General features: G+C 38.4%; 1 protein-coding gene across 1 annotated transcript in view; it reads right to left on the minus strand.

Annotated features, from left to right (window-relative positions):
- DNAH7 (dynein axonemal heavy chain 7) overlaps nt 1-20,286 on the minus strand; it is a 253,007-nt gene that overhangs the window by 112,512 nt on the left and 120,209 nt on the right. The window contains exons 35-42 of the mRNA XM_058664751.1: nt 18,599-18,823; nt 15,554-15,751; nt 10,981-11,136; nt 10,099-10,267; nt 8,857-8,983; nt 7,033-7,252; nt 4,457-5,329; nt 2,152-2,381 (exon numbers count right to left, since the gene is read on the minus strand). Coding sequence (XP_058520734.1) covers nt 2,152-2,381; nt 4,457-5,329; nt 7,033-7,252; nt 8,857-8,983; nt 10,099-10,267; nt 10,981-11,136; nt 15,554-15,751; nt 18,599-18,823 — 2,198 coding nt within the window. The remainder of the gene's footprint in view (nt 1-2,151; nt 2,382-4,456; nt 5,330-7,032; nt 7,253-8,856; nt 8,984-10,098; nt 10,268-10,980; nt 11,137-15,553; nt 15,752-18,598; nt 18,824-20,286) is intronic.

A 20,286-nucleotide genomic window follows, 5' to 3' on the forward strand; every position in this document is an offset into this window, starting at 1 on the left:
CAACACTTGTCCCAGTAAATTAATATTTTATGTTATTTGGGCCCATTTGATGTTTTAAATAGATTATTAATTCTTAAAGAAAGAATCTGGTCTGTTTGAATAAGGACTGCAATTGAACTTCCTATATAAATTATTTAAGTGGATGTCAGATTAATTTGTGTATTTAAGTTTAAAAAGCTCATTAATTTTGTAGATGATATTCAAATAGTCATGGAAGCTTAAATTTGATAATAAATATGTGCAACTTTAAACTATATATATTTATAAGTATAAATATATTAAAATTAAAAATGCAATATCTAAAAAATGTGCTTAAATACCTTTTGAATGTGACCAGCATTCATGGAAGACTCCCCCTTAAAGGTGACTGCTAACAGAATAAATCTTTCTGTATGTAAAAATCATGCTCAAGACCGTCTTAGGAACTCACACTGACCTGTTCTGTGGCATGTTATCTTAATGATCTTTATGCGGATACCTTCAAATGTCAGTTTCTTGGAGAGGGAAAGTTAGCTATGCACATTAAGTGGCTATTTTTAGGATGTCAGCTTTTGAGTATCTGAAGAAAGGACTCATATCTATCATATGTCTAATCATCCAATTACTCAAAACAACAATGAAAAGGATTCTCTAGTGCTGTTTACTAAGTATTGTTATCCAAGCACCCTGAAACTTTACCATAGTTCTGGATATACCTATGTTCTTTCAACAAACACTGTTATCATTTTATCATGTGCAAGGCAATGCAGCAATGCGAAAGGAAAAGATCCATTCCCTGCCCTCAAATGTTTGTGAATTAAATTATTTAAAAATTTAACAGAGCAGCACAGTTTGGTGCCCTGGAGGACCAGGGTAGATGTGGGACGGACTCGGCTAGGTTTCAACCCCAACTGAGCCATATATGAGATATATGTGGGTATGAACGAGCCGTGGCTGGGCTGAAACTTCCAACAGCAGGAACCAGAATGGGTTGAAGAGCGGAGCTGGCCCAAGGAACTGCTGGTATGCGTGAAGCCTGACACCAGGAAGGGGTCTGATGGAGGAACCTGAACAGTTCCTCTGACAGGACACTGACCCTACAAATAAACGCAGGAAGCAAGGAGGTAAACAACCCAGAAGAGGCGTTGGAAAGTAACCCACTTGCATACATTGGCTCAGGTTGGGGGCAGACCAGGCTGAGTTAGCTCGTGTTATCCACTGGCAAGTCTGTGCGCTGGAGTTGTGCGGGGGTCTGGCCAGGTTCGGTTGCGATAATAAAAAAAAAAAGTATACAGTACAAAATGCCAAGGCAAGGCTGCCTGTGCCGGTTAGGAATGCAGCACCCAACCAGCACACCTCCCACTGGTTTAAGTGAAGGATGAGTGTGTGATGGCCAGAACCAGGATGGGCTGCAGTACTCATTGGTTCCAGTGGAGGTAGGGGCTGAGAATAGATACCAACCCAGCAGTTGCAACCACCAGCTGATTGGGGTGATGGATTGTGGCGGGCACTGTGCTCACTAGTACATGTAGGAACCTGGTCTGGGAACACCTCAGAGTTTCTTTGGGAACTCCCTTAATCATAATGGAGGAATCAGAACATTAACCAAGAAAAGACGGAAGATGGAATAGATCAATCAACGACCTCAGCTATATGTTGGCAGCGAAATACTGGACAAGGGGAGACGCTATGATGGTCTAAATCAGTCAGTGGACTCTGCACCAGCCTCATCACACCTGGATTGTTGCTGATGATATGTTGGAGCTTCTAGTTGATCAGGATGACACTCTGTTGGCTCTGCCTTCGGACCTGAGAGGGCCTCCCTAAGAGGTCGTTGAATTTCGACAGTGGGATGCTGGACTCTATGTATGGTATATGCTTGCAATGAGGGAATCCCAGCGGAACTTGAGCTGTGGCTATGCATCAGGATGGAGGAATCCACCGGGGGGGGGGAGGGTTTGGGGTGAAGGGGGGAGAATCCCAGTACCTATGAAATTGTGTCGCGTAATACATTGTAATTAATGGGAAAAAATAATAAAATTTTTAAAAAAATTAACAGAGCTCACAATCTATGAAATAAATGTCTGTTCCAGCATTACTACGCCAGTTTTGTATTCACACATATTTTGAATCCATCAAAGCTTACTTAGAAACGTGAAATTTCATTTTTACCTTCTTTTCTTTTCTAGCAACAGTTTGAAGGTAGAGATTAATTCAAGATAAGAGGTTGGAGTCACATAATTGTATCTCTGAAGTTCAACATAGAAGGTGGTTGATAAATCTATAGTGGATGTGTGGAAGCTTTTACACATGCCGATACAGCCATCTCGTGTTTCCTCTGACATTTCGATTTCTTCCAAGAATCGTGAGGCAACTGCTTGTAGTGCATCTTCAGGCCATGACTAAATTTAAGATAAATGCCTTTAGTTTTTTGTCAAAGTTATTGATAAGAGTCTGTTACTCCTGAAGCCCTTTGAAATTTATGGTTGTTGGAGATGGAGAGGAACAGAATGAGGGATGGGGTGGGAGAACCACTTTGATAAGGAGTCATCCTAAAGTCCTTGCATTCCGATAGCATTAACTCTTTGTGGTTTGTTCTGAGATGAGCAAAATTCTTCCTAAGTATTACATGAGCAAGAAAGAGGGAAGGGTACCAAGCACAGAATATTTATGTGTGTGATTTATTAGCATTCTCTGTTTAAATCCTGCCAACAATCATCTGCACCAAATGTTGTTACTTTTTCCTTCCAATCTCTAGAATCATATAGATAACTATCTCCTTCCTTTCTCTTGAGTACCTTGTAGGTATCTCAAACTCAACAAGTCTAAAACATGATTTCTATTTCCTTTATCATAAGCACAGTCTTGCCCAGCCAAATAATCATCATGTCCATTCTTCCAGGAGCCTGAGCCAAAATGCAAGACGCACCCTTGATCCCTCCCGTCTTCCTCAACTCCACATCCATTCCATAAGCAAGCCATGTAGCAACACCACTACCGTATCTTTGAAACCTGTTCCTTTCTTTTCATATCTACCACAAGTATTGCAATTGAAGTCTGTCATCATTGCCCTGGAATTTTCCAATAGTACACTCATTGCTTTCATTCTCCATGCGGTTGTGAGAGTGACCTTTTCAAAACATCAACCGGTTCAAATCACACTCCCCAACATATGCTGCTTTGAAGACTTTCCAACCTACTTAAAATAAAATTCAAACCAGCTCTCAAATGTCTACCATATTTGGTCCTTTCCATCTTTCTCACCTTAATTATACCACTTCCCCTCAGTAACTTAGCTCATCCCAATTTTCTCCCCTGTCTCATTTCTTTCATCTAGGCCTTTGTCTTCACAAGTTTATACCCTGCCCAGGTCTTCTCATGACTGGAACATTTTGTCTTTCAAGATTTGTCTTAAAGATCATCTATTCAGAAAGCTTTTCTGTTTGCTATACTACATAATGTTTTGTTTTTCTTTTCTAATCTGTTGCTAGAAAGTAACTTCAAGGAAAGAAAAGATAGTATTATTTCATTGGCCTTTTCACCTCCAGCTTTTAGAATAAGGTCCACCACAAAGCTAGAGGAGACTCAATAAATATGGTTTTCATAGCAAAACTAATTTTGGTGTTGTAGAGAGGCTAGATGCATTTTCCAAAGTCATAAATGTGTGTGTAAGATTCCACCCGCAGGATGGATCTCAGACATGGCTCACAGCTTTCCTATTACACTCATGGAGAATGCAGTATTATACACTGAGAAAGCTAGGAAGGAGAATGAACTTCCTTTTCAAATTGAGCTAGTCTGCCTTTACTGCTCTTCCCTCCACGTTCCAGCATTCCCATTCTCTGCGTTTGTTGTGCTCCGTGTTTCCTAATATTGAAGTTTATGCACAGCAAACATCTCTGATGTTCCTATTTTCTGCTTCTGTTGGTTTTGGCTAATGGAAACAGATTAGAGGGTGGAAGAAGGAGTGGTGGGATTTACACACTCCCTTTGAGTCTAGCAAAGTTTGAGTCTGGCAGAGTTCTAGGTTTCCGGCTCCTGCTCCTGTTAAGCAGTCATACTTCCACGGCCTAAAGTTCTCCAAGACATGATAACACCTTTTCCTCCCTCTTCTCCTTTACACCCAGGGATGGTAACCAGTTATTACTATCACTCCCCCACTTCCTGATGTTCCAATATCCCCTTTGGGCCCCACGACCCTGCCTACACCTTCAAACAGTCCCCACATTAAGCTTTCCATAGTGAAAGCTTCAGTTGTGCTGTTTTTCATTGATACTTGTTTATCCTAAAACATATTATTGCACATTAAGACTAATGGCTATACACACTCTTAATGATTTCTACATGATTTCACAAAATATATTATGATTGATCAGAAAGTCCTGCTGAACTACATTTTTGTGGGATATCCATAAAGTAAGTTAGTGTTTTAAAAATATATACAATATTTTTTAAAGTCTGTCTGAAATGACAATACCTGAAACCAGTCAATGGTACAGCAGTTAACAAGAGCAGGGAACTTTCTAAGACGAATTCGAAATGCATCTCCGATGGGACTCATGGCAAGGACCACATGCAGTTGGTTGCGACAGCGATCAATAAACATGTTGAAAAGTGCTATGGGGCTTCCATCTGTTTGCTTCGTTTTATCACGCTGGCGATCTAACAGACGCATCTTTTCACATATCTCTTGCTTCTCATCCAATGCAAAAAGATTGGGAACCTCCCCTGCATTGAGCAGATTGTTGACATCTTCTAGAAATGACTCTCTTTTAATCTGAGTGTCTGTAAACAGGAAGACACCCTGCATGTCACCTTCAGCACATTTCCTTAAGATCACTTTTAAATCTTCACGCCACTCAACAGTACCATAGCCCTTAGAGATTTCAACTTGGAACACTGAAAAATCAGCCATGTGGGCAGCTAATTTGGTAACAGACTGCCTTCCACTTCCTCCAACACCAACCAGAAGAGCATGGCTGCGAGGCTGTTTCAGGATCCTGGAAATTCTGCTGATGTGCTCTATGGCAAATCGGAATAACACCAAGTTCATGGTTTTTTTGCTCATGTTGTTGTATTCTTCCAGATGAGCTTCTACTATAACTCGAAGGTTATCCACATCTGCAACTTCCCTGTAGTTGGTATCCTCCCTCTTGGGATCATGGAAATCACAGAACATTAAGCTGCGTAAGTCATCCTCTTCTACCACTCCGTCACCATCAAAATCCAAATTCCTAAAAAGTTCATGAAAATTCTCTCCCATATGTCTTCCCAAAGTTTCTTGAACATAGCTGACAAGCCAACTTCTGTCTGCATTATCCAGGAGGCGATCATAATACACCCTGAGGACCTGTGCAAGTTTTTCAAAGGCAACTTTAGTCATCGCTCATTCCCCCCCATTTGTGATTTCTTCAATATGAAATATTATAAAATAGATAAGTGATATAAAATGCTCCATAAAATTTCCATGGGCATTTTCAAATAGCCAAAATCAATTCATAATGATGTTAACAAATATTCACATTTAATTGTCAGTAAATGAAAGGCAATTGGGGGAGGGACAAAGAATGACTATCTAGGGGCATGCAGTCTTGGTGATGAAGAGTAAGTAGAGGTAAGAGCAGAGCACAGCTGATGAGAAGAAGGAGGAGGTACACATTCCCACTGCTAAGGGTCATTGCAACTTTTTATTCTGAATTCCTCTGAATAAAGTAAGGTGAAATTACAAGGCTTTGAGCTGGGGACTTAAATTCATTATATTTGAGGGATCTTCAAAAAGTTAAGGAAGCGCCTGGCACTGTAGCTCAGTGGCTAAATCCTTGCTTTGCTTACACTGGGATCCCATATGGGTGCCAGTTCATGTCCCACTGCTCCACTTCTCATCCAGCTCCATGTTTGTGGCCTGGGATGGCAGTGAAGGATGGCCCAAAGCCTTGGAAGATTGCATAGCAGACCCGGAAGTGGTTACTGGCTCTTGACTTTGAATCAGCTTAGCTCCAGCCATTGCAGCCATAGGGACAGTAAACCAGAGGATGGAAGATCTTTCTCTAGCTTTCCTTCTCTCTGCAAATCTTCCTTTCAATAAAAATAAACTTTTTTCTTTAAATGGAAGAACACTGTTTTTTTCATTTTTCCTGGCATTTGTCCATTGCATAATATTGAATACTATTCTTTATAAATATTTTTAAACTTTTAAATTTTTTAATTTAAAACTCAGAGAGAGTTCAAGAAAAGAGACTAAAAGAGAGATATCTCATTTGTTGGTTCATTTAAAAATACCAAGAGTCGGGGCTGAACCATTTCAAAGCCAGGAACCTGGAACTCAAGCTGGCTCTTCCACATGGGTGGCTGAGATCAACTAACTGAAACTTGGTCAGCTACTTCCCGGAGTGTGCACTGGAGGAAAGTGAGAACTGGAAGAGGAGCCAGGACTTAGGCAGCCAGGACTTGAACCCAGGCACGCTGATAAGTGATGCAGGCAGTTCAAGTGACACTGTGTTAAACACCTGCTCCTGGGCTATTCATTCTTTTTTCTCTCTCTGCCTTCCTTCAGTTTTTAAAGAAAATGCTCATTAAATACTTACTGTCTAGAAAACTTAATATGTTTTCATATTTTTATGCTCTCTGCCTATACCTGCTCAAACTTGTTTGCTTCTTGGTTTTCTTTGAAGGAGAGAGCAGCTACTGATAACAAATAAGAAATATAAATAAATCTACCCATTTTTTATAAAAGTATCATTAAAGTGTTTTATTTCAAAATCATTTAAAATCAAGCTAGCAAGGATTAAGTCACAAGAAATAGACTCAAAATGATATCTATTTTGAAATATTCTATAAACCAATAGACATGCCTTAAACTGTGAAATAAAGCATTATTTAAAAATCATAAAATATCTTACTGCTAAATGTTTTTAAATTTTATCTTGGCCACTGGCCTTCATAATATCAATCAGATGAATGCATTTCAGCAATATAAATGAATATTTCTTTCTAAGTTGCTATCTTATATCTTTGTTTCTTACACAAGCACATTTAAGTAATAAGGAACTTTACCTCATGAACCCAAAGGCGTTTAATCACTTCTTTAGTTTCCGCTGTTTCTGGTCTTGAAAGACAAATGCCTTGAATGACACGGGAAAAGTCACGGAGGTTGAACAGGTAGTGAGATTTAGCTGGGGTAGGCAAGAGATTCTTCATTGCCTCTTTATACAGAGTCATTGTGCCATTTACAATTTGTGTGGTCAAGTCTAGAAATTCATCTGGAAATTTATAACTTAAAATATTTTAAATAAACAAAGAAAAATATTAGAAAATACAGAATTATTATGCATGAAAGATACTTAGCATGGATTGAATAAATCAATTTAATCTATAAAATATAATAGATATATGAATTATCATCTTTAATAGCTAATAATAATAATGGCAGCCCTTTTTTTAAGTCTTATTTCCACACACTGTGTATGCTTTGTCCAAGAACAAAACCTCATGAGATAAATAGAAACAGTTTAATGGACTCAACTAGAAGAGGTACTCAACTAGAAGAGGGAGGGGAGAAAAAACACAAAATGCACCAAAACTTAAAGTGCATGATTAGTGTGAAGAGAACAAGGAGTGAGAATACGCATTTGGAAAGATCGTTTGTGTTGAATAGGAGACAGCCGTACCCTCCATCACGACTGAAGAGGGCTAGGAGTGACAGTTTCCTGAGAATGGGTGTCAGGGAGGTAAGATTTCCACTGCCCTAGTCGCCTTGGTTCCTGAAACCTATGCTTCTTCCACAGTAGCATGAAATCCTTAATAAGGAAGAGTAGTTCCCTAGGGAAGACGCTCCAGAGCTACATTCAGACTTGAATGTGGACATCCCTGTAGAATCCAAGAGTTCTACCACAGGATATCCAAGTCACAGAATATACCAGGCCTATGTCCAGAATTAGCTATACAGGTAAAAATTTAAAATAATCATTCATGCATGGACATGTTATAAGGAAAAATGCTCTGATTCATTTCTTTTTTTCAATTACTAATCTCTCTTTCATTCAAATAAAATGAACAGATTTGTGCATTTTAAAATACAGATTCAGGAGCACGGTAATACTACCCACCCTATTCTCCCTCCTGCCCACATTCCCCACACACCCTCTTTCTTCATTCTTTTGTTTTTTTCTTAATATTTATAATGGCATATTTTCATTTCACTTCACAATCGCAGGCTTCACAGCACACAGCCAAGAAAAAGAAAAATTACTAATGCTCAGGAGTCTAGACAAAAGTTGTAAACAACCAATAAATCCCGGAATATCAATCTCACTCATATAGATGACATTTTTTGTGCTCTTTGTACTTAGTTATCAAAGATCAGAGAAAATATTATGTTTGTCTTTTGGGGACTGGCTTATTTCACTATCCACATACAGTTTCCAATTGGATCCATTTAATTGCAAAAGGAAAGATTTCATTCTTTTTTTTTTTTAATGGCTGAGTAGTAATCCAGTGTTGGTGGGAATGTAAAGTAATGTAACCATGATGGAAGACAATATAGACTCCTCAGAGATCTGAAAATAAATCTACCACATGACCCAGCCATCATTAGGAATTTATCCAAAGGAAGTGAATTCAGCATGAGAGTTATCATTATCCCTATATTTATAGCAGCTCAAGAGCTAATATATGGAATCAACCCAGATGTTCAACTGACGACTACATAAAAAAGTCTTGTATGTATACAATTTGTGATACTACTCTGGCTCATTTATGTGTGCTTTTATGTCACCTTTTCCTTGTCTAGAAGTGCTTTCATTGGAATGTTTGAGAGGCACCATATTCATTTCTAATAGATTTTTACACTTCTTAAACAAAAAACAAATCTTAACTTACCATATTTTAAAATGCCAGGTTAAAATTCTAGAGAAGATTGTAAACATAGATTTATCACTAAACTCATTGATTGTTACAATGTTGAAATGTCGCATGTATCGAGGAGTTACTGGATTTCGACCACCACCTAAATATTTAAAAGGATAACTCTTAACAATGCTACTAGAGTATTTTCTTCAATATTTTATGGCTTAAAACAATTGTAAAAATGGACAAATTCACAGTACTCAAAGAAGTTGAGAGTAACTAATTGCTTGGATAACTTGACATCAAAACAAATTTTCTCTCAAATTCAAGCTATTTTTATACTTGAATTATTTCAGTAAGTTAAACTAGTTAGACATAAGATTGGGTTAGGTCTCTATTATCCAAGACCAGACAGTCATTGTCTATGATGTCCACAGCTTACAACCCAAAGCAGGAAGCTGCTACCATTCTCCCCACAACTGCATGTTCAATTCCTCTGAGCTCAACATTTTTTGTTTTTGTTTTTGTTTTTGTTTTTGCAAAATGCAAAACAGCTTAAACAGTTCATTCCTGTTGGGACAGTGCAATGGCTCAAAGGCTAATTTTCCACCTTTACGCATCAGCATTCCAAATTGGTGCTGATTTTATGTCCTGGCTGCTCCATTTCCAATCCAGCTCCCTGATTAGGGACTGGGAAAGCATGGAGGATGGCCCAATTCCTTGGGATCCCATACCTGAGTGGGAAACCTGGAAGAAGCTCTTAGATTCTGGATCCTGGCTCCTGACTTCAGATCAGCTCAGCCCTGGCCATTGCAGCCATGTGGGGAGTGAAACAATAAATGGAAGGCCTTTCCCTCTCTGTCTCTCCTCTCTGTACATCTGACTTTCCAATAAAAATAAATAAGTTTAACAAGAGTTCATCCTATTGTCATGTGTCACTTGACTACTTCCCATTGGCCTATCTACATCCAGAGACTAAATGGGACTTAGCTGAGGTAGAGGAAGAATGGTTTCTGAAGTAGGGGTAACCTATACAGTCAGAGCATTAACAAATGAAACACAGGGAAAGGATCTGATCCAGGAAGACGTGGGTTCCCAGATTACAGTGAAAGGAAACGGGGAACAAAGAGCTAGTGAGCAAAAGGCTGTGACTCCTTTAGGTCAAGCAGATACACATGGATAACATATACACAAGTATTGTGTTAACAAATTGTTCAGTTTCTCTTTCTGCGGTTATCTATCTTTTTAGGTATCACCAGACTTTGGAAGACGTACCTGGAGGTCCCATAGCGCACATGATCTGGATGTCGACAAGTTTAATCATAGAACAGTCTTTTAGGTCATACCAATTCCAGTGATCTAACCATTGTCTAAGTAACTCAATGGGAGGCTGTGCTCCATAAACCTCCCGAGCAGGCATATTCACATCATCTACAAAGACAACCTGAGAAGACAAAGACAACAGATGTCAGAAAACATGTTAATGTGGTATCCTACCATGTGGAACAGTATTGAGGAATAATAATTGAGATTATCTTCTTGTTGAACATATATGTGGGAGATGATGCTTTCTTTTCCAGACAAGAACAAGGGCTTCAGTTTTCATTCTTTTAGGGAACAGGGAGTCATTTTCTGCATTCAATTTGATGAGGTATAGGGAGACATCATTTTCCTGGGTGGTTAGTTATCTAAAATTAGTCATTCTCTTAGAGAATTTGGTTTTCAATAAAGCTTATATATTTTTTTCTTATGTAACACCTGATTCGAATAAATCATAAAAGTATGATTTTTAAATGATTACAATGAACTTTAAGTACAGGTGGGAGGGTAAAAAAGGTATTCTTTGCAGATAAATCAACTGATAGTGTGAGTAAACACTAATGATTTTGCTGAACAGAAATGTTAGCAAAAGAATTAAGAGGATAGATTACTTTTCAAATAAATATTATACTTTTAATTCAGAGGAAAACTCCTATTTGAACATCAACTTGTCTAGGGTGCACATAAATCAAAGTATACTTTTAGGAAAACTTTATAATAAAACGTATGATTATGAAATCACTATCCAAAAATGTGTTAGCCTCAGATATGTATGATTTCATTGTTCTGACTGACTGGGGGTCAGGACTGGATTATGAGTTAGAACAAAGCCATTACCATCCTCTTGCCCAAAGGAGGACCAAAAACTCCCTTTCTTCTTTTGTCCAACTTTGACATGATAATATTCTGTGTTTGAGCTGCAGTAGTTTGTGCAGAAAAGTTAATAAGCAGAGGTTTGTAGATATCCTTATTGATTTGATTTAAAAGAAAATTCTGGATAAATAATAAAATAAGCCATAGTTAGAATTACGAGCAGTACTGTTGACATACTTAAATTGAATCTTATGTGTCATAACAATGTAATGAAATTAACAAGTTAACAATTGTTATGTCAATGGTGGGACTCTCTATCCAGGCCTCATTTCTGATTCTCACAATAGCCATCAAGAGTATACTTACGTTCTGACAGGAAGTTATCGGCAAGCAGAGGTTAGGAGACTGGCCTGCCATTTCAGAGGCAAGCAAGAATTCAGATCAATGTGTTTCTTTCTATTATTATTCCCTATTGTCTTTCCACTTCTATATCAAATTATTTTATTGCAAGTTAAGAAATTTAAACTATAAATTGTATTTTCTAAATTAATTCACTGAAAAGCAAGTGGAATCACAACAAATTTTAGTCTTTATTTGTTCTGGATATGGGGCATATCAGAATTTCCTGAGCTCTCCAAATATGTTTACCTCTCCTTCCCTTTCCTTTTGTATGTTGGTGGAAGGAAGGAAGGAAGGAAAGAAGAAAAGAAGGCAGGCAGGCAGGCAAGAAGAAAGAAAGGAAGGAAGAAAGGAGGAAAGGAAAGCAGGAACGATGGTAGGAAAGGAGGGAGGGAGGAGAGAAGAGCAGCAGGAAATCAGAGGAGAGTAAACAGCACTTCTATCTTACTGGAAAGAAGAAGACAGACAGCACTTTCACCTGCTGATTTACCCCTCAAACAACTGGATCAGGCCAAAGTCAGGAGCCAGGAACTCTATTAAGGGCTCCCACATGTATCTCATGGATGCAAGGACCCAAGTCAAACATCTGCTGCCTCCCAGAGCGTGTATTAGCAGGAAACTATATCCACAGTTAAAGAGCTGGGCCTCGTATCTAGGCTCTCATGTGGGACGTAGGCATCCAAGCAATATCTTAACCATTGCACCAAGCACCTACCCCAAGTTATAGACTGTTATCCTAAAACATACGATGACAAAAGATTTCAAGTTCCTTTTATGTAACATGCTTGTATACTTAAATATTACCATAATTCAGCAAATGAAAATGTTGAAACCACACATACGAATATTAACTTATTTACCAAAGCAACGCATATATTTCAAAAAGGAACTATGAGATTCCAATTGGCAGCTGCATTCAACAAACCAGCCAGGAGTACTAGTGGGTAAAAGACACAGGGAAAACTAAGAAAAACTAAGAAGAAATGAAGGTGGGAGTCAGGGTTATATTTTGCTCTTTCCACAAGCCCAGCAGGAGCGGATTTTAAAAACCATTCTCTTTTGCCAAAAATGAACATATTGTAAATTAGATGTTCCTTAAAACATCTGTTTTCATATCTGTGATTGTAAGAATAGCAAAAGATAAAATGGAGACACTTATAAAAAATAGGAATACATTTTCATTTTTTAGATAATTATTTTTGATGCTGCTTACATAATTGTAAAGGATGCATGCCCATGTGGACCACTGATTAGGGTGGGAAGGGGTTGAGGATTGGGGGAAAGTAGATGAGATTATTGTTTCCAAGTTTCTTTTTCTTCTTTCAGTATCTGGGAGAAGGATGGAAAGAGAAAAGGAGAAGCTGCATCCAGCGTCCCAACTGTATCAGTATTTGGGGGTGGGGAATGGCGACCAATGTTATTGCAGAGTCCCGGAGGTGGAGCTTGTTCCAAGAATACTGTTCAAGTGCTTTCAATAGCTCTGAAATACTACTGATTCCACTGATTCAAGGGTGAGAAAATTCTTCCAAGGTCTATTGGCTCACATAGTCTACCCTGGAGAATCCATTTGCCCAGATATTTGCTGTCAATGCCTGGCTGGGAGAGTTGTCCAATTTGTTCTATCCCCTGCCCTCTGCTATGGTACCAGATGTCCTCTGCAGGCCCCGGTGGACTGCTATATCCTCCATGTTTATCTGGGCATGGTCTCTACTGCACCATCTTCAGAAATTGAGGAGGCCCAGTTCTGACTCTACAGTCAGACCACAGATGTGGTAGTTCTCCCTGTGGTTGGATTCTGAGTCCAGCAGCTCAGCTGGGGGAGTGGGGGAGTCTCCAAAGAAACCTTATTTGAGGTGACCCCAGATCTGACTCCTATGTCTGTAGTAAGTATGGGATCTGGCTTAGTTTGTCACCCACGTTAGCCAACATATACACTAGTGGTTGCAGTTGTTGGGTCAGTTCTGTCTCCAGCCCCATCTCTTTTGCAAACCAATGGATGCTGTAGCCTATAGCCAAACCCTGCCCATCACACATCAGCAGGATCTGCAGCCCAGTTGGGTCAACTCTCAATAACCCTCACCAGGCCTACCCCAGTCCTGGCTCCAGCACACAACGGTTCGTGTAGTAGACTGGTTTGGTCTGTCCAACATCCCATTCAGTTTTTGTACACATCAATGGGTGTTGCAGCCTAGGTCAGCCTGACAAACGCCACAATCTAGCCACCATTTATACTGATGGGTGCTACCACCTGTCCAGCCAGGTCTACCACCCAGTACTGGTTCTCATGCTCACTAATGGGAGCTGCAGTCCATCAGAGGGGTTCCCATAGTTTCCCTACTAGTCCTACTCCCAGCCCTGGATCTTGTATTTTGCAGGTGGTTCTGCAGTTTAGCTTGACAGAACTTGTGCCATTCCCAGCCTTGCCAGCTGATGTTGCATCCGAGCTCAACCAGCCTGCACTTACTCTGGCTCATGCATGTACCAGTGGATACTTGCTTAGCCCCACCTGGCTCTCCCCCTAATTCATCTCACATGCTGGCCAATGGGTGTTGTAGCCTCATCTAGCCTAGTCTTCACCTGATCCCAGTGCTCATGCTCACCAGCATGAGCAATGGCCCAACTGGAGTCCTTCCTACCCCTCTACTGGGCTCCACGATCCACCTGGGTTTCACATATGGGTGCTATGGTCCAGTCTGGCATGGCACACCCCACCTCGGCATTTGTTGTCCCAGCCTGCTCTCAATTCTAGCTCATGCTGGTGAGTGCCAAAGCCTGCTCAGCCCAGCCAGCTCCTACTCCCAGCCCTAATGTGATGGTGTTGTGGCCCAACCTGACCTGTCCTGAACCCCATCCTGGTTCTTACATCTTCCAGTGGTTGTTATGAACTGGTCCAGCCTGGCCCACCCCTCCCCCCGACCTGATGCACACATACGCCGTAACCTGGCTTGATCTGGGCTGCTCCCAGTCTTGATTCTTGTGCTCACCTGCAGGAATTGCATCCTGATAGAGGGGTTCTGCTTTTATATTTTTATAATTAAAATATCTTCTTAAATGACTAAAGTCCTCGCCTTGAAAGCCCCGGGATCCCATATGGGCGCCGGTTCTAATCCCGGCAGCTCCACTTCCCATCCAGCTCCCTGCTTGTGGCCTGGGAAAGCAGTCGAGGATGGCCCAATGTATTGGGACACTGCACCCGCGTGGGAGACCTGGAAAGAGGTTCCAGGTCCCCGGTTTCGGATTGGCGCGCATCGGCCCGTTGCGGCTCACTTGGGGAGTGAATCATCGGATGGAAGATCTTCCTCTCTGTCTCTCCTCCTCTCTGTATATCTGGCTGTAATAAAATGAATAAATACTTAAAAAAAAAACAAAATCAACACATTTTGGATGGGTGGTGAGTGGGTGGATGGAAGAACAAATCAACACACTAAATGAAACAAATATAAAAATAAGTCCTTAACACACACATAAATTATGGTGTGAAAAGTTTGGCAGTGAGTATTGAGACCATTTAAAAACAGAATTAAATCCAACTATAATAAATATAAATAGTTATGAAAAAACATGTGTAAGTAATTTAAAAACTGAAAGGTTTGGTGCATAATATTAAAACATGTTTTAACACAAAGTGTACAGAAGGTGCTAAACTAGAACAGGGTGGGAAGTAAGAATGTTCCATTTTTTCTAGCTAACTTGGGACAGGAAGAAAGTGGAATTTCTAAATAAAATTTGATTTCCAAACTGAGTTCAAGTGAATTAAGTGAGAACCCACATGAATGAGGGTCACCTGACAGCTCCTTCATTATCTTTCCTAGCCTGTGTTATGTTACCAGTTGGGATGCTATCTGTTACAGCAGCTAGCGTTAAGCAACCATAATGAATATGGTTCCAGAAATCATTAAGGAAAATCAATACTATTACTACATAGTAACAATCCTACAGACATAATTTAGAAAATTAAATATCAAGTGTAATTAACACACTATCCAAATGATGTAAAATTCTCATCCTAAATAAACTTATTAGAATATCAGAAAAAAATGGGTGATATAAATGAATTCTTCTAAAACAAATAAATAAATTCTGTGATTCAAATATCAAAACTGATATTTGAGCATTAAAAGTTATTTAAGCATAATACTTAAGAAATAAAATTTTAGGACTACAAAGCACATTCTAATGTTTATATTGTAATACTTACAATAATATAAGCACTCTTTCCAGTTCCTGTAGGTCCTACAAATATGGAAGGCTTCTGATGGGTGGTCAGCAATTCCATTAATGCAGAATATCGAATTGTATCCAGAGTTGGTACTATGATTTCATTAAACAGCATATCTTTAGGAATTGGAGGAGCTTTTTCCAATTTCTTTATCCACAGTTCCCATCTGCCAATTCCCTATGTAAAACAAATAATCCAATAGTGAATGATACAAGGTAAAATATTTGTAAAAGCTCCATACAGCTATTTCATCTTAGAAAACATCAAGACCAGAATATGGAGATTGCTCATAAATCTGCAAATAGGTCTATAACTCACCCATGCCATTCCTTGGAATTTACACAAGGAATGAAATCAGCATTCGAGTTATTTGTATCCTTACATTTATGTTACCTCAAATCACAATAGTGAAGACAATTAACTTAGATGTCCATCAACTCATAATGAGATAAAGAAAATATGGCATACATACATGATAGGATGCTACTACATCATTAAAAAGTGAAATCCTGTCTTTTGCAAAAAAATGGATACAACTGGAGGTCACTGCACTTAGTTAAATTAGTCAGTTGCCAAGACAAATATTTTTTTCTGATATGTTGTATAGTTAACATAGAATACAAAAAAATCCAATATATAAAAATGAAACTGATCATTGTTTGCAGCCTATAAGGTCTGCATGGCTTTGAATCATGGTCTCTTGATTCTTCACTTCTTGAACGGTATAGTTAATGGTGCATTAAGCCTGTGAGTGTGTAGGAAATTCAGTCCATGTTATTGCAAAAATTAATGGCTCAAAAAAAAAAGAAAGCGTTTGGATTTAAGAAGGTAGGGAAGTGTAATATCTATGAAATATATATAATCTGTCCTCTTTATATTAAACACTAAAAAGAGACCATGACCAGTAGCCCTGATATTTATATATGTATATTATCTTTTAAAACATTAAATAACCAATTTGAAAATTAAATTTTAGGAGGAAGTTAAGGAGAAACTAGGTTTTTAGCTGAAGAATACAAAGTCAATACGGGGGTATTTGTGATGTCCTGAACCTGCAGTTTATGCCAGCCCAATGTTAACCAACACAGAATTTTCTCCTCCATAAATAAGTTGCATATTGCTTGACTTTTATCATGGAATTTTGTAACATCAGCTTAGTATTTTCAGGAAAAAAATTATTTTAAACAACATGGTAGGAAACATGAAGTTTGTCCTACAAACAACTATGAGTACCATTAAGTGGTTTTACTACAGTCACATTGATGTATAACCAAGTTCCGGACAGGCAAGATTTTTTGTATAGTTAATATTAAGAATTAACATAACAATGTTATCTCTTCATCCAAATAGTCTGTGAACTCAAATTTTAAATTGCAATGGCAGTGCCCAAACAAAATATTCAAAATATCATATTGGCTCTCCCTAGAAATATGCAACTTCCTTCTCTATTCCTATAGAATAGAATTTTAATTCCTAGTTATTCAAAGCATATAGAAGTAAGACCTCTTCTTCTTTTGTCTACTCCACAGTTAGACCTCATTGTTGGGCCACTTGGTTTCACAAATCCTCAGAACTCCTTGGCTTTGGCCCAGATATGACAGGACTGTTTATAAACTTACTGAAAACAGATAGAACTGTTCTTTCCTTCATTTTAGCATCTAACAGTGCATAAATGTGCATATAGCAAAGTATCTTCTACAGACAGAAGTTCACATCAATATGAAAACGGAACCGCAAAGAAATACTGATAAAAACAGAAACTTTTCCATAGTGTTGATAATCCTTTCAAATGTATTTTTTTTGCATCATATTGGAAAGTAAGGCTGAAGAATCATAAAGCCTTAAACTTATAGTCATTCAGCGATTGTGTAATCTTGGGACACTTACTTAAGGTCTCTGAACTGCTTCCTAAATCATAAAATCTGTGAAACAATTGTACTCCTCATATTTCACCAAGGTGTTGTAAAGCCCAACATAAATAATTGTGTAAAGTACTCTGAAAATGTAGGTTTGATATTACTAGTTTTAAACACAACGAAATTAGCAAAGACAATAAGGCAATAGCCATGTTGGATAGGAAGGGGTTTCCCTGCTGGAGTGAGCTTGTGTTGTGCTAGAGTTGTGCTGGCAATACATCTCTGATGCCAACACAACTCAAAAATCAATACAATAATGCCACATCTAGAATTCTACTTTAGGGAGATATCAGATTCTATACCATGAATTTGTGCCCTACAGTATTCATCAGAGCAGTATTTATAAAATTAACAAATGGAAAAAACTACCAATATGGTCCAAGGACCAAGGATAGTAAACTGACAAGTTCACGGTCCATTCTGCAGGATAAGGGGGCCTAGAAACCTTAAGCTCACTGAGGAAACACTACTGAGATAGAAGTCTACTTATTAAGTGCAAAAAAAAAAAATTCCATTATGAACATAATGTGATCCCAATTCTATTTAGATTACAATGTATTTAAATATATATTCTTTTAGAAGCATACTGCAGGAACTGTCACATAAAAATAAGCGAGCAAATACCACACAAGTGTTATTGTCCAATCCTTTTGGGAAGTGCTAAATTAACTTTAAATCAGCTGTGTCCCTACTGGACCTCTCTGCACCTGAAGATGTACTAACATGCATCATGAATCTCTAACAGGTGACCTTGAGCAGTATGTACCTGGTGCTGGGCTAGATATCATAAAGTGTAATTCTATTTAATGAGTACATTTGGCCCATCAGGTATTTTATTATCACACTTAATCACTGAGGAAAAACCATGCTCAGGGAAATTAACTTAGTCTAAGGCTATCCAAAAAAGAAAGTGACTTTTATTGGGACTTAAAGCCGGATGTGTCTTGACTTTAAAGCCGATGCTCCGCTCTTTAGCCCATGCTGTCTCTTAAAGTTAAAAAAAAAAAAAAAGGTGATGGAGAAAAGACCACAGAACCATTACACGCTGCACGTCTCAGAGGGAAATCTGCCTGGCTAGCACTTGCAAATGTTGCTTCTGAACTCTTACCTCAGTGACAAAATTATAATCATAAATCGTTCCTTTTTCAGGAAATGACACAGTTAGCATCTTTGAGGTCAGTTGTTCAGTACCACTCTGTAATTTAAACCTATTTCGAGTTAGATCTGAAATTGGACCATCCATTAGTTCTCGAAGAATCTTACTAAATTTCAAACGATCATCATCTGTACAAGAAGCACCAACGGACCAGATCAAGGAAAACAGAAAAATGCCCTACAGAGGAGAAATGAGAAGACAAAATGTAATTAGAGAACAACTTTAATCCATACCTGAGGCTTAAATCAGATTAACCAGATTCACTGCCTGAAACAGATAAGCAGATGATTGGGTAATAATCAGCTTTTTAAAATCAAATTAAATGTTGTATAAAATCTTAAAGGAGATAACAGAATACAAAGAATAGATTCCAGACAAAATGAAACTTTAGATTAACCTAGTCAGTCATACAGTACTTGAAATACAAAGCAGAAATCTGATAGAAAAAGAATGCTGATAGGATCTTTTATTAACCACACTTTAATAAGGCAAACAACCTACATTACAGTTTGAGCTTTAAATGTTGCTGTGCAAGGTTACACTAAGAAGTATAACTTTAAATTTTTTATTTATACTAATATCTGAGCTTTAATTATACAAATTAGAATTGCTAGCCTGCCTGTAAGATGCAAACTTCTCTCTTACCTAAGCAGGGAAGAGAAAAGAAATCAGAAGACAAGGTCATCAGTGAAGAAAATCTGCTCACCTGCTTGAAAATCAAATCTCTTGTAAAATGCCAGGAGAGCAGTGCTGTGTCACAGTGGATGCAGCCACTAACTGTAGTGCTTACAAACCATATGGTTACCAGTTCAAGTCCCAGATGCTCCACTTCTGACCTCGCTCTCTACTAATGCACATGGGAAAGAAGTGGAGGATGGCCCAACTGCGTGGACGCTTGCACCCGTGTGGGATATTTAGATGAAAATTCTGGTTCCTGGCTTTGGCCTGGTTCAGTCCTGGCTTTTGTAACCATTTGGGGAATTATCAGATGGAAGATAACTCTTTGCCTCTCTTTCAAAATCAATAGATTTTTAAAAAGAAAAAAATACCAAAGCCAACGAAGTCTCAATTGCACTTGTAAAAGTTCTAGACCACACTTTAGTCTTGCTGATCTACTCCGTTTACTCACAAACTGTTTCTCCCCAGAGTTGAACTCTAAAATTTATTTTATTTTATGAAAGATAAGCCATAAGAATACCATACTGACCACACTAGGAATGCTACTATGAACATTATTTTTATTGTAAAAGTTCAAGTTCTGTTGATAGTTTTCTTTTAAAAAATGTTTTTAGATTGCCTAAATGTTTCATTGCTTTTGCCAACACAAAACACTCCCACATATACAAAAAAGTCTATAGTATAGATGTGCATGTGTGGAATATCCAAAAAGTTCATATTAAAATGTATACTATGAAAGAGGTATGAATTGCATGCAAAAATTTCAGAGGGGGGCAAAACAAACACTTTCAGTCACTCAGAATTTATTTAGCTCTCTGTAGGCAATTATAAAATGTCTACCCATACAACCTTAACAATGAGCCATGCTATATTCAAAATGTACTTATTAATGAAGAGTTGTATGCATTCCAAAGACAAATTTTCCTTTTGATTTCCACTTATGGTATTACAAATATTATATT

The sequence above is a fragment of the Ochotona princeps genome, chromosome 5 (assembly GCF_030435755.1).
Source record: "Ochotona princeps isolate mOchPri1 chromosome 5, mOchPri1.hap1, whole genome shotgun sequence".
Classification (NCBI taxonomy): domain Eukaryota; kingdom Metazoa; phylum Chordata; class Mammalia; order Lagomorpha; family Ochotonidae; genus Ochotona; species Ochotona princeps.